Source organism: Rattus rattus, chromosome 3 (assembly GCF_011064425.1).
Source record: "Rattus rattus isolate New Zealand chromosome 3, Rrattus_CSIRO_v1, whole genome shotgun sequence".
Classification (NCBI taxonomy): Eukaryota; Metazoa; Chordata; class Mammalia; order Rodentia; family Muridae; genus Rattus; species Rattus rattus.
In genome coordinates, this window is record NC_046156.1 from 77,764,183 (window position 1) to 77,779,177 (window position 14,995).

Here is a 14,995-nt window from a genome sequence, read left to right on the forward strand (position 1 = left end):
ATTGAACATTTATTTTTGTTATTCAACAAATTATTTTTAACCACTATAATGTCAATGTTAAAATACATTCTTAGAACCTAATGAGAGCACCAGTGGAAGGGGAAGCCCTTGGTCCTGCCAGGGCTGAACCCCCAGTGAATGTGGTTGTTGAGGGGAGGGCAGTGGTGGGGAGAGGATCGGGAGGGGAACGCCCATGTGGAAGGGGTTAGGGGGAATGTTGGCTCTGAGGCCAGAAAAGGGAATAACAATTGAAATGTAAATAATACCCAAGTTAATCAAGATAGAGAAAAAAGGGAACATTCTTAGAATTTTTCTAAAATTTCTCATGGAAAGCATCACAATACAACATAACAAATCTGAATGTTCTCTTCATTGCTTGAATTATTTACTTTATTTACACCAACTCAGGAAGATACCTGCACAGGATAACCATGTTCTGTGCCTCATTGACCAATGTCAGAAGAAAACACTGGTCCATCCTGTCGTGAAAAGTGCAGCTTGCTCTGATTACTTCCTTCCTCATATTATTTGTGAAAAATGAAGTTAGATTTTTCCCTCATGCCTAAACTCCTCCATAGCTGGGGGATGAGTCATTTGAGATTGGGCCAGACTCCCTGCTCACAAAAGAACTATTAAGCAAATGACTGTTTCCAGGAGCCAGACAGAATTAATGCACCGATTGATAGCAAGTCCATTCAAGCATGGTGAGGCAAACCATCATCGTCCTTCCTACCCTGTCTGCCGCCATAGACCGAGCTTCAAGATTTTTATACTCTGCTGATTTTGCCTATTGCTTGTCAGAAAGCAGAGCTCACACAATTTAGCAGACATTCCTATCCATGGTGTGTAGTGGTATTGCTGTTCCCACAATTCCTCGGCCCTTAATATGCTACAATATACAGAGGCAGCGGTTCCTACTGCTTGTAATTCAGCTTCAGAAATGATGGTTGTTATAGTAGTTGTTGTTTTAAAGTCTATGCAGTGTAATCAGTATACGTAACATCTGTAGTCACCAGCGGTGTATCCAGGACCTACCAATGTCACTTAATAGCTGTCTAATTTATTACAAGTCAATTCTCATTACTCGATTAGAAAATAGGTGCAAACCTTGTACCTCCATTAATATAGAAGTAGTCAAGTGAAATCAAGCCGTGTAGTATGTACTCGAAATGATCACTTAACATTAAAAAGTAATTGATCTTTATCCAATGTGTACCATTTTATAACTCCCTGCTATATTTCAAGTACCAACTTGGGTGTGTTGTGCATTCACACACACATTGGGTGTTTTTTTATTGTTGTTGTTGTTGCTGTTTTGTTTTGGAAACATAGCATTTCATAAACATTTTGCCAAATACAGGTAATTGAGGACACCATTTGAGAATTTTCTTATGTTTTCAGTCTATACTTTTAACCATTTATTGGATACCCATATTGGATATTTGGTGGCCATAATTAAATTTAATATGAATGACTTAGGGACTCCTTCTGAAAACGGGTTCAACATATTCTAAACACCTAAGCAGTGACATGCAGTGACAGCATACCAGCGGCCTGGTAGAACCTCCCTGAAGCATTTACATATTTTATTAAAATTACATTATAAATAAATAGAAAAGAAAAATATGACATATAAAAAAACAGACCAACAATCTGTATCTCAGAGAACTTTTATAATGTTAGAATAGCTATCTTTATGCTGCCAACCTTCACTTGAATCATACATTTTTTACAATTATATATTACAATTATACAAATATATTCTTGTAAATAGAACTAAATTTTATTGATTAAGCTGGTGATTGCAAAACAGAGGTAAGATAGGCTAAGATTTCTCATGCCTAACATTCTTAGAAATTGATGCTGTTGATGAGTATCACACCATATGCTGTGCACAGTCTAGCTGGAGGGATTAGCAATAATACCTAATGGCTGGAGCCATCAGTGCTATAAGCCTCTTGGGAAAATCAAGTCTTTCTTTTCCATTTCGAAGCAAAGATCCCTCAGTCATTATCCATCTGTTATTGATTAGACCACATAAAATGATTTTGCTCGAGGCTGGGAGTTGGCAATGTATCTAATTGTGCCTCACTGTAATTTTTCCTGAACGCTCCGATTGCTGGAGTTAGGACAACATGTAGGACACAGAAACACCAGAGTTTATCAGACATTTCAATATTAGTAACCTTTATGTCACACAGAAATCTGTAAATGGATAAGTCAAGCATAGACATGATTTTGGTTTTCATTTTATGCCTCATACTTTTTCTTTAAACCCATTTTTTATTAAATTCATTTTTAGTCCTAGAAGATGAGTTTCCAGCATTTGGCACTTGTTTGTCTGGTCTGCTTTTGTTTTATATCAATTGGATTATGATTGTATAGTTCATTCTGCTATAATGAGGATCTAAAACAGTGTGGATCTTGAATCTGCATGGAAAGCCCATAGAATTTTATAAGCAGTGTCATCAGTCAGAGATAATTTTATGTTTTGATATTGTATTGTATCCGGTCTAGATTCTTTTTCTCTCGTCTACGTAAACCATTCTCATTCCTGATCTTCTTTGGGAAGGCTTATTTTCCCACTGTAGAGGAATGCCAGTATGTTGAGCTGGGAGTGGGTGGCTGGGAGGGGGCACATCCTCCTAGAAAAAGGGGCAGGTGGATGGGAGAGGAAGGAACTGGGAAAGGCCATAACATTTGAAATGTAAATACAAAAAATATCCAATAAAAATGCAAAAATTCTGTAACTGAGAGCAGAGCAAGATAATGGGAAGGACATCACCGAGCAATGTATATTTGGGAAAACATTAATGGGAAAAACTACTTTGCAATGAAATATATTCACATGACCCATGCAAGTCAGGCACATGTTAACAGAACTTTGGAAACACATCAATACTTTAGCACAACCATAAAGCATTGTAGTCAAGAAGAAAGACTTGTTCACTTTAATCATCTCCAAACTTAACATGAAATTCAGTGCCAGGCCCAGCTTGAAAACAGTGCACAAGGCATTCCACTGTTGCTACATGCTAATGGACTGGGTGAATCTTTTGTATTCAAGTTAGTGCTGACAGTCAATGAAGAACTCGGTCTATAAGTACTATTGAGAGTGTGGAAATTGAAGCACAGGGAAAATCTCCATGTGATGGAGGGTAAGTTGGAGAAAGAATAGCAGAAGGATTTCTTTTTTTTTTTTTTTTATTAACTTGAGTATTTTCTTATATACATTTCGAGTGTTATTCCCTTTCCCAGTTTCAGGCAAACATCCCCCTCCCCTCCCTTCTTTTATGGGTATTCCTCCCCATCCTCCCCCTTGCCGCCCTCCCCCAACAATCTAGTTCACTGGGGGGGTTCAGTCTTAGCAGGACCCAGGGCTTCCCCTTCCACTGGTGCTCTTACTAGGCTATTCATTGCTACCTATGAGGTCAGAGTCCAGGGTCAGTCCATGTATAGTCTTTAGGTAGGGGCTTAGTCCCTGGAAGCTCTGGTTGCTTGGCATTGTTGTACATATGGGGTCTCGAGCCCCTTCAAGCTCTTCCAGTTCTTTCTCTGATTCCTTCAACGGGGGTCCTATTCTCAAATCAGTGGTTTCTTGAAAGAGTTCTGGCCCCTCATAGTGAGACAGAACACAAAGCAATTCCCAAAGGACCCTGCCTTCAGGACAGTCTAGATGCAATATGAGAAAAGAGATTTGCACCAGCAAAGTGAGGTTTCAGGCTAGGTTAAGGAGAGCTGAGGTGTAGGCCTGACATACACCTAACGAGACAATACAAATGGCTGTAGTTAGAAGCCCTCAGGCACCACTAGGTTTAGTATTAGCCTTAGTTATCAAGGCTCAGACTCCACCAAATATCTTTTAATGTTGACTAGTTTTATAAAAGGCCGTCTGCCAAGAAATAGATGTTTAAATTCAGAACTTGCTTTGTTTTTCAGGGCTAGTTCTGTCATAACAAAATACAGAAACATTAAATCAGGTCAGTGCTATTGGATAAGACTTTGTGGAACTCCCTGGTGACAAGCATAGGCTTATAGCCCTGATAGGACTGATTTGTAGTCTAGCTTACACTGTTTCTGACAGACACCAGAGGCCACCAATTTGGTAAGGACATGATCATTAAATTGATACATTAAAGGAAGGTAAATAAACATGTAAAAAAAAAACATCAAAATGAATGTTTGGAGATGAGTAGAGTAGAGCTGTAGTTTGTAATTAAGTTTTCCCCTTTTGTTATTCCATTTTAAATATTTATATTTAAATATATTATAAATATATTTCTTAATATACGATTAAAACGGACAATGGGTTTCATAGGACTCACAGAAATAATAGAGTAAAATCTTATAATTGACTCTTCCAAATTTTTTTCAATTGCTGTGATAAAAATCTGGCTAAAATCAATTTAGGCATCCACTCCCATACAGTCTGTCATTGTGGGAAGTCAATGCAGAAACTTATGGAAGAACCGGAAGGCTGAATGTGAAGCAGAGGCCTTGGAGAAATACTGCTTCCTGACCGGCTTTCTCTGGCTTGCTCCGATACTTTTCCTATAAAACTCATCTTGCTTTGTATTCTTTGCCTTCTCACATTAATTATTAATCAAGAAACTGTTTCACCGACTTGACTATAAGCCAACCTGATGGAGGTAGCTCCTCAAATGAGGTTATTTCTTCTCAAATGTCTATATTTTGTAACAGATTTACAAAAAACAATCAGCGCATTAACACAATAAAAATTGTGGGCTTTTTTTTTTCGTTTTGACCTTCCTCTTAATGAAGTCATAATTATGCTTATACCTAAACCACATGAAGACCCAACAAGGAAAGAGAACTTCAGACCAATTTCTCTTATGACTATAGATGCAAATATACTCAATAAAATTCTCAGAAATTGATTCCAGGAACATATCAAAATGATCATGCATCATAATCAAGTAGGCCTCATCCCAGGGATGCAGGAATGGTTCAATGTACAGAAATCCATCAAAGTAATCGATTATGTAAACAAACTCAAAGAACAAAACCACATGATCATTTCATTAGATGCTGAGGAAGCATTTGACAAAATTCAATACCCCTTCATGTTAAAAGTACTGAGGAAAAAAAAGGAATTCAAAGCCCATACCTAAATGTAGTAAAAGCACTATACAGGAAACAAGTAGCTAACATTAAACTAAATGGAAAGAAACTTGAAGCAATCCCACTAAAATCAGGGACTAGACAAGGCTGCCCATTCTCTCCCTAGTTATTCAATATAGTTCTCAAAGTCCTAGCCAGAGCAACCAGACAGCAAAAGGAGATCAAAGGGAAACAAATTGGAAAGGAAGAAGTAAAAATATCACTATTTATAGATGATATGATAGTATACTTAAGTGACCCCAAAAGTTCCACCAGAGAACTCCTAACCCTGATAAACAACTTCAGCAAATTGGTGGGTATAAAATTAACTCAAACAAATCAGTAGCCTTCCTCTACTTAAAGGACAAACAGGCTGAGAAAGAAATTAGGGTAATGACACCCTTCACAATAGTCACAAATAAAAAAAAATACCTCAGTGTGACTCTAACCAAGTAAGTGAAAGATCTGTATGACAGGAACTTCAAGTCTCTGAAGAAGGAAATTGAAGATCTCTGAAGATGGAAGGACCTCCCATGCTGATGGAATGGTAGAACTAATATAGTCAAAAATGGCAATCTACAGATTCAATGCAATCCCCATAAAATTCCAACTCATTTCTTCATAGAGTTAAAAAGCACAATTTGCAAATACATTTGGAAAAACAAAAAGCCCAAGATATCAAAAACTATCCTCAACCATAAAAGAACTTCTGGGGAAAACAACATTCCAGACCTCAAGTAGTTTTACAGAACAACAGTGATAAAAATTATATGGTATTGGTACAGAGACAGGCAGGTAGAACAGTGGAATTGAATTGAAGACCCAGAAATTAACTCATACAGCTATGATCACTTGATCTTTGACAAAGGATCTAAAACCATCCAGTGGATAAAGGTAGAATGTGCAACAATGGTGCTGCTTCAACTGGAGGCCAGCAAGTGGAAGAAAGCAAATTGACCCATTCTGATTGCTCTGCACAAAGCTTAAGTACAAATGGATCAGGGACCTCCACATCAAACCAGATGCACTCAAACTAATAGAAGAAAAAGTGGTGAAGAGTCTTGAACACATGGGCACTGGGGAACATTTCCTGAAGAAAACACCAATGGCTTATGCTCTAAGATGAAGAATCAAAAATGGGACCTCATAAAACTGCAAAGCTTCTGTAAGGCAAAGGACAGTGTCAATGGGACAAAACAGCAACCAACCGATTGGGAAAAGATCTCTACCAATCATACATCTGATAGAGGCCTAATATCCGAAATATAAAAAGAAGTCAAGAAGTTAGACTCCAGAGAGACAAATAACCCTATTGAAAAATGGGTTATAGAGCTAAACAAAGAATTCTCAGCTGAGGAATATCAAATGGCTGATAAGTATCTAATGAAATGTTCAACATCCTTAGTCCTCAGGGAAATGCAAATCAAAACAACCCCGAGTGTCCACCTCACAACAGTCAGAAAGGCTAAGATCAAAAACTCAGGTGACAGCAGATGCTGGTGAGGATGTGGAGAAAGAGGAACACTCCTCCATTGTTGGTGGGACTGCAAACTCTGGAAATCATTTGGATGTTCCTCAGAAAATAGAACATTGCAGTACCTGAGGACCTAGCTATAACTCTCCTGGGCATATACCCAAATGCTGCTTTAACATACAACAGGGACACATGCTCCACTATGTTCATCGCAGCCTTATTTATAATAGCCAGAAGCTGGGAAGAACCCAGATGCCCTTCAACAGAGTGGATACAGAAATTGTGGTACACCTACACAATGGAGTACTATTCAGCTATCAAAAATAATGACTTCCTGAAATTCATAGGCAAGTGGATGGAACTAAAAAATATCCTAAGTGAGGTAACCCAATCACAAAAAAGCACACATGGTGTACACTCACTGCTAAGAGGATATTAGCCTAGAAGTTTGAATAACCCAAGATAAAATCCACAGACCACAGGATGCTCAAGAGGAAGGACAACCAAAGTGTGGATGCTTCAGTCCTTCTTAAAAGGGGGAACAAAAATATTCACAGGAGGGGATATGGAGACAAATTTTGGAACAGAGACTGAAGGAATGGCCATTCAGAGCCTGCTCTGCCTGGGTATACAGCCAATTTATATACAGGCACCAAAACTAGACAATATTGATGAAACCAAAAAGTGCATGTTGACAGGAGCCTGATATAGCTGTTTACTGAGAGGCTCAGCCAGAGCATGTCAAATACAGAGGTGAATGCTAGCAGCAAACGATTAAACTGAGAACCAGGTCCCCATTGGAGGAGTTAGAGAAAGGACTGAAGGAGCTAATGGGACTTTCAATCCCATAAGAACAACAATACCAACTAAGCAGAGCTCCCAGAGACTAAACCACTACCCAAAGACTACACATGTGCAGACCCATGCCTCCAGCTGCATAAGTAGCAGAGGATGGCCTTCTTGTACACCAGTGGGACTAGAAGACCTTGGTCCTGCCAAGGCTGGAACCCCCAGTGCAAGGGAATGTCAGGGGGTGTGGGAAGCAGAGAGGTGGAAAACCCTCATAGAAGAAGGGGAGGGGTATAGAATAGGGGGCTTATGACCAGGAAACCAGGAAATGGAATAACATTTGAAATGTAAATAAAAATTTTATTAAAAAAGAACATAATAGTAGTAGTGTATTTCATCAAAGGAAAAACCACAATTTGATGATACTCTTCCAAATATATAAGAATATTAGAAATAATTTTAGATAAGTCTCAAAACCTGACAAGGATCAAAGTCTTTATAGCACATTCTAATAGGCCTGAATTAAGTTGATATCAGACACCAGATATTAGGGAAAAAAGCAAAAAAAAAAAGGCAACGAGACAGAGGAGAGAGAGGAGAAGAGGGATGGATGTAGTGAAGAGAAAGGTAAATGAGGAAGACAGGAAGCTACTCATCAGTGTCTTCAGTGAACATAGATTCAATGACATCACCACAACCTGAAAAGCTCAATCCAATTGTACATTAAGATTATGCCTTATGTGGATCCCAGGATCCACTGGACATCATGTGAAGAATTAAGGTAAAAGTCATAAACATAAATTCACAGATACATTATACCACATGAAGAAAATGAAGAATGGATGCTATAGGTTTATCTCAATAGGCAGAGAGTCATTAAAACTCTGAACCTGTTCATGGTAAAAATTCAGAACAAACGTCATACAGCAGTAACATGAAACAATGTATTGCAACACACCCACTGTGCCCATAACATTCAACAAGGGGGATAATGGGTTTTGTGTGGAGTGGTTGCAATGGAGCAAAAGTGCCACATTAACTACTAAAATAATAATGGAAATTCCAAATGTAACAATCAGAGGGTGCAAAGAATCCAGGGCATCCAAGTTGGAAAGGAATGAGTAAAATTGTCATTATTTGATGCAATGACTTATATAAAAACAACCTCAAATTCTAAGACAAAAGTTCTTAGGGAAAATAAATTCATCATCATTAGAAGAAACAAAATCAACATACAAAAAACAGACAGCAAATGCTGTCCCTGACTTGAATATTATATACAATGTGTATGTGTGCAATTACTACTGCTCCAGTAACTTGGGTTCTCCTCCTCCTTCCTAAATTAATTTTCCTAAATATGACAAAGTCAAGGTAACAACGCTCTTGGTAGAGTCTAAGCTCAGTGCTTTACTATTTTTAAGAATAACAAAAGTCATCAGTGATGTCAAGAAGAGATGTAAAAATGTTAATTCTGTACCCAGTAGATTGCATCGAGGACTGTAAGTCAGAAAATGCAGATACATCTGTCATGAGAATGTACATCTTTAGGTATTAGATTCAAACCCCTCCAAAAAAAAAAAAAAAAAAAAAAAAAAAAAAAAGAGTGCTTGTTCAAATAATCCACTGTCTGGGCACTATTTGATTTCTTATGTTTCTTCCTATCCTCACTTCATTTTTGGTGTTTAAAAACATTTTTCAGATACTATGAATGGAGGAGCATGTCATATACAGAAGTGAGTTAGCAGAGCAGGATGCACAGGCCCAATTCTGATGGACTTTCTATTCTAAAGAAATTGAATAGAAATGAGAGACGGTATAATTAAGGAAGACAATTATAGATTATCTAAAGAGAACTTGAAAAGAGAATAAATGATCAATTGAGCCTATTTTTAAAATATCCTCTACAATTAATATCAAAAGGAAATTGTTAAATATTGGCTTATCTTTTTTTCTCAAGTGTGTAATATAACTATTAAAAATCAATACCGATGGGGTTGGGGATTTAGCTCAGTGGTAGAGCGCTTGCCAAGGAAGCGCAAGGTCCTGGGTTCGGTCCCCAGCTACGAAAAAAAAAAAAAAAAGAACAAAAAAAAAATATTAAAAAAAAAATCAATACCGATGTCTTTGTAAGATGTCCCAGTAGGTAAAGGCACTTGTTGCCACATCTGATTACCTCATTTCACTCCCTTCTGGCAGAAGGAGAAAACCAACTCCTCTTAGGTATTCCCTAACAATGCACATACTTTGGTGTGCAGATACATATCAAATGAATAAACTGCAATTGAAAACAAACATTTTGGCAATTAAAACATTTGAAAGCTCATATCAAGTATGCTGACTAAAGTAATATTAGAAATATATAGCTTTATTTTTATGACATACTATTTCTCTTGTGAGGATTTTCAGAACATAGATAGATATAAAACTATTAAGTGGTGTTTTGCATTTTAAATTAAAACTCTAAGTATTGTTTAAAATAAAATTTCTAAATTATAATAATCCAGTTTTCTTGGTATGGGTCGGATATAGCATTTTACACACACACACACACACAAACACACACACACACACATTGTACATTAGTTGTTGAGAACTTTATCCTTCTCAGTTCTGTGCTCACAGTTGTTACTATAATTATTCTAAATCTAATTTCCATTATTCTGAAAGGAATTTCCATTCCTTGTAGGACCTATCTGATGAAATTGCCAATGATACTATGAAGCAAACAGCTACTTTCCCACTAAACCATTTTGTGTAAATGATATAATTATATATTTTTGATATGAAAATATTTATCAATTCTCCATTAAGTCATGATTTGGACAAATTCCTTTGTTCTTTTTTTTATTTATTTTTTTATTAACTTGAATATTTCTTATACATTTCGAGTGTTATTCCCTTTTTCCGGTTTCGGCAAACATCCCCTTCCCTCCCCTTCCTATGGGTGTTCCCTCCCACCCTCCCCCATTGCTGCCCCTCCTCCCCGACAGTCTAGTTCACTGGGGTTCATTCTTAGCAGGACCCAGGGCTTCCCCTTCCACTGGTGCTCTTACTAGGATATTCATTGCTACCTATGAGGTCAGAGTCCAGGGTCAGTCCATGTATAGTCTTTAGGTAGTGGCTTAGTCCCTGGAAGCTCTGGTGGCTTGGCATTGTTGTACATATAGGGTCTCGAGCCCCTTCAAGCTCTTCCAGTTCTTTCTCTGATTCCTTAAACGGGGGTCCTATTCTCAGTTCAGAGGTTTGCTGCTGATCCTTTGTTCTTTTTACCTTCTGTATTAAATGAGATTAATCCACATAAAATGCCCAGGGGAACCTAACCCTTACCTCTCAGTATGCACAGAAGTACTTGTGTGTTTGCATCTACTTAGTTCTAACTGTAATAGCTTTTGTCTATAAGACAAAACAATCCTTACTAATCTCACAATAAATAGCTATTGTGAGTGGCTCTGAATTAAAGAAAAGAACAGAAAAATATAATAGCTTTCATCGATTCAAAATAAGCTGTAATGGTCCCTTTGTAACTATTTTAATTATTTTAAGACAAACACTTGTTACAAGAAAATATTGCAAAATCATCATTACCATTCCTAACTTGTTCACTGGAAAAACAACTCCTTATATTTATTTTTACTTAATATTTAATTTTGTAAATGTATTTACATATGGTTTTCATTGAGCAAATGACATTGTAAATCAAATTTATATAACAGAATAATCTAAGTCATGTAAAAAGCAATTCTTTCTATAATTTTAATAAAGATTTGGCATATGTGGCCATTAGGAAAATATTTTATGTTAATATGCCTTTATAATGTGAATAGGCTTGTTAAGATGACAGAGTCTAAATGGAGGAAAACTGAAACCAATGTACTTTCTACTGCTGTTTATTTAAACTGAACAACAGGGGGATTCTATGAGCAAATATACAACTTCTTTTTTTTTTTCTTAAAAATTTATGTGCCTGCATGTATGCATGTGTACTACATGCATCCAGAAGCCTGAAGTGGCGAAAGAAGTCTCAGACTCTGTGGACCACAATCTAACAGGTAGTAGTGAGCCACCAAATATAAGTGCTGTTGGTCTACCCTGGGTCCTCTGCAAAAGTAGCAAAAACTCATCATTGGAACCATGTGTGTCAAACCTCCTCACATTCCATAGGGGTGTGGGGGAAGGGTACATGTTTTCAATCACTATTTTACTCCAAATGTCACTACTTTGACGCTAGTGCACCATATACCATTCTGCTTTTTCCTGTTGATGTAGAAATATATATATTTGTTATATATATAACAAATGAACAAACCTTAAGGAAAATAGAGCTTATTTTGGAATTCAAGGTAGCAGGAGTTTGAGGCAACTTATTACATGCTACCCACAGTCAAGAGGAAGAGAGAGCTAAAGTGCACTGGGTAGGGCCTAGAGGATAAAACACTTGCTGTGCAAGTGTGAGAACCAGAATTTGGGTACTGGAACACTGTCACCCACATAAATGCTGGGCAGGCATAGACTATCTGTAACCCTAGCATGTGGTAGCAGAGACAGGATTCACAAACGGAAATTGACTCTATTAAATGAATATGAGTTCTGAGTTGTGTAAGATATCTGTCATGAACAGAGTGAAGAACAGTCAAGGAAATCACTGTACATACCTTTTCTTTCACACACATGTAAACATGAGTGCATATAACACACACACACATACACACACACGCACGCACACGCACACAGACACACACAGAAAGAGAGGGAGAGGGAGAGAGAGAGAGAGAGAGAGAGAGAGAGAGAGAGAGAGAGAGAGAGAGATTGATTCCTGCTCAGCTATTTAGTTTTAATGTAGTTCATGACTGAAGCCTGGGGAAGGTTGCACCCTCCTTTAGGCTGGGTTTTTTAATATTACTTATCCTACAAAGATGATACTTAGAGACATACTTAGAGAACAACCCACTCTAAATAATCTGTCATACCTCTCTCTGCTTTGAGTCTTATTTCCTGGGCATTTTCAGATACTTTCTATTTGATAATCAACATAATTATTGTTAGTCCTCTACCAAACTGGCCCTGCTTTCATTTGACCAAAATAGTTAAGTCATAATACTTAATTATTTAACAGTTTGCTTTCCATGATTTTAGTTACCCATTGTCAATGTTATATGGGCCCAAGTATGAGTGTGAGTGTGTGTGTGTGTGTGTGTGTGTGTATGTGTGTGTGTGTCTGTGTGTGTTTAATGGAAATTTTCCAAATGCTATCCATTTTGTCACTGTTCATATTTAATAATTATTCCATTTTATTATTTGTTCACACTAATATTGACTGTGACAAGCTGATAAACTACATAAAAGTATTCATATATATGAAATCTGTGCATAAAATTTTCTTATTTATTTGTTGTTTTAGGTTTGGAGTTGGAGTTTTAGAATGTATTTCCACAGACAAAGTAATACTACCTTACATATTAGAGTATAGGAATTGATTATTCTTCTTTGATAAACAACTTGAACATTCTCTGGTCACCCCTGTGGCTCTCTACTGAGGCAGATTAGGAAAACAAGAAATATTTTGGGGAATCAGAAAGGAACAGAACCCTTGTATCTCCCATGTCAAGTTAAAGCCTCTCACCAGCCAAGAGAAAAAAACATTCCAGGACAATTTGCAATAATCTGTGCAAAGGTTGTTATTATAGCATTAATGTTCCTTTACCTACAAATAGTATGCTAAAATAGCAATGAACTAGTGTAAGGCCTAAACCTATTATGATTTTTAAATGAGGTCTCACTCTTCTCCTAAGAATCTCATAAACGAAATCATTAACTTTGATTGTAATGGAGATAACCTCATATCCTGCACCTCTACTTTAACCTTGTCAATTATAATTTTGCCCTGTGTATCTCAGGGTATTCATAAACCATGACTTAAGTTCTTTAGTAAGTCTTGGCAAATATTAGCATCAAACCAAATAGAATTAATATATGGCTATTGTAAAGACAGTGAAGTCGGACACTTCTTTGTTAAGCCCATAATTCATGCAAATACATTATACTGTTTCTGAGTGTCTTTTATTCATTCTGTGTCAACTCTGTGTTGTATTCTCCTTAGTAAATTCCAAATCGGTTTATACTGCCTTGTACTGAAATTAATTTTGTTAATCAAAACTTCTGGGTTTGGCTGAGATGAGGTCCGGCAACCTCAGTAACTGGAATCAAACTCCATCCTTGCATATGTGAGACTCTGAAGTCCTCTGCTTTAATTCAATGCCTGGTCCTGCCCTTCTATGCCTAACTAACATCATACTCTGAGGAAATCAAGTTCTGTGAACAAAGAATTGTATTCCTCTAAATTCTTGAAAACACATTGTATCTCTTGAGTCAGCCATACAGATTCACACTATAAGGCAAAGACATCTAAGAAAGAAAATAAATGATGAGGAAAGAAAGGAAGAGTGAGTGAGGAAGTACTGGATATCCACACAAATTTTACTTGGAAGCTATTTTTTATCCCACATTAATTCTAACATAGTGGAAATAGGGTAAAAGATAACTTAGCATTTTAGGTTATTTCTTATTCTCAATCTAACTTTTACCAGACAGATAAATAGAAAGATGAATATAAAGTAATATTCTTCAAATTGCCTTCACAGCCCATTGTGTAAGTGTGTGTCATTGGGCACTGCAAAACCTTAACAAATAATGTGTGTGTGTGTGTGTGTCTGTTATGTGTGTGTGTTTGTATGTGTGTGTTTGTGTGTGTGCATGTGTGTGTCTGTTATGTGTTTGTGTGTGTTTGTGTGTGTGTGTGTGTGTGTGTATAATGAGATTATAAGCTTCAACCAATAGGTAGAGAGTTTGCTGTATGATAATACATGAATTGACTCCATTGAGTCAGGAAGTGCAGTTATATGATTACTACACCAAAATTAATAAAGGTCCTTAGATTCTGAGTCCTTGTTTCTTTATACTTCTGTTTCTTCAATATTCCTACTGATTTCAACATGATGTGCAATGTTACGTTTTCACTGGAAGTGATCACTTTTGGTCCTTTCTCTAATGATTAGTTTTATACATTAAGGAGAAGTCTGACATGTATATTCAGTTATTTAATTATGAAATGTCTATCTCAAGCATTGCATATTCATTTCTCTAAGAATAGTGTGTGTTTTGAAAACCACAAGTGGAAGTCCCACACCCGCGGATCCCGGTCCGCAGCAGCTCTCTGCTCCCAGAACCTGTGGGAGAGATACCTTACCGCCTGTTCAGGTGGGCACTCCTGAAGTTGCAGAGCAGAAGAGACCACCAACACTGCCCACCCCTGCCCCCATCCCTGGCCCAAGAGGAACTGTATAAGGCCTCCTGGGCTCCAGTGGGAAGGGCCTTAGTGAGGCAGGAGCCCTGCCTGAGACACCGCCGGAACCTGAAGAAACAGACCGGATAAACAGTTTCTGCACCCAAATCCCGTGGGAAGGAGAGCTAAACCCTCAGAGAGGCAGACACGCCTGTGAAACCAGAAGAACCTCTCTACACACATTGCTGATTCAGAGGAAAAACACGGAGGCCATCTGGAACCCTGGTCCACGGAGGCTCCCGGAAGAGGCGGCGCAGATCTTCCCGGTGGCT

General features: G+C 37.6%; 2 protein-coding genes across 2 annotated transcripts in view; both read right to left on the minus strand.

Annotated features, from left to right (window-relative positions):
- Fstl5 (follistatin like 5) overlaps positions 1–748 on the minus strand; it is a 586,654-nt gene extending 585,906 nt beyond the window's left edge. The window contains exon 1 of the mRNA XM_032896952.1: positions 734–748. Within this exon, the coding sequence (XP_032752843.1) occupies positions 734–748 (15 nt within the window). The remainder of the gene's footprint in view (positions 1–733) is intronic.
- LOC116896774 (follistatin-related protein 5-like) overlaps positions 1–14,995 on the minus strand; it is a 366,973-nt gene that overhangs the window by 277,080 nt on the left and 74,898 nt on the right. The window lies entirely within an intron of this gene.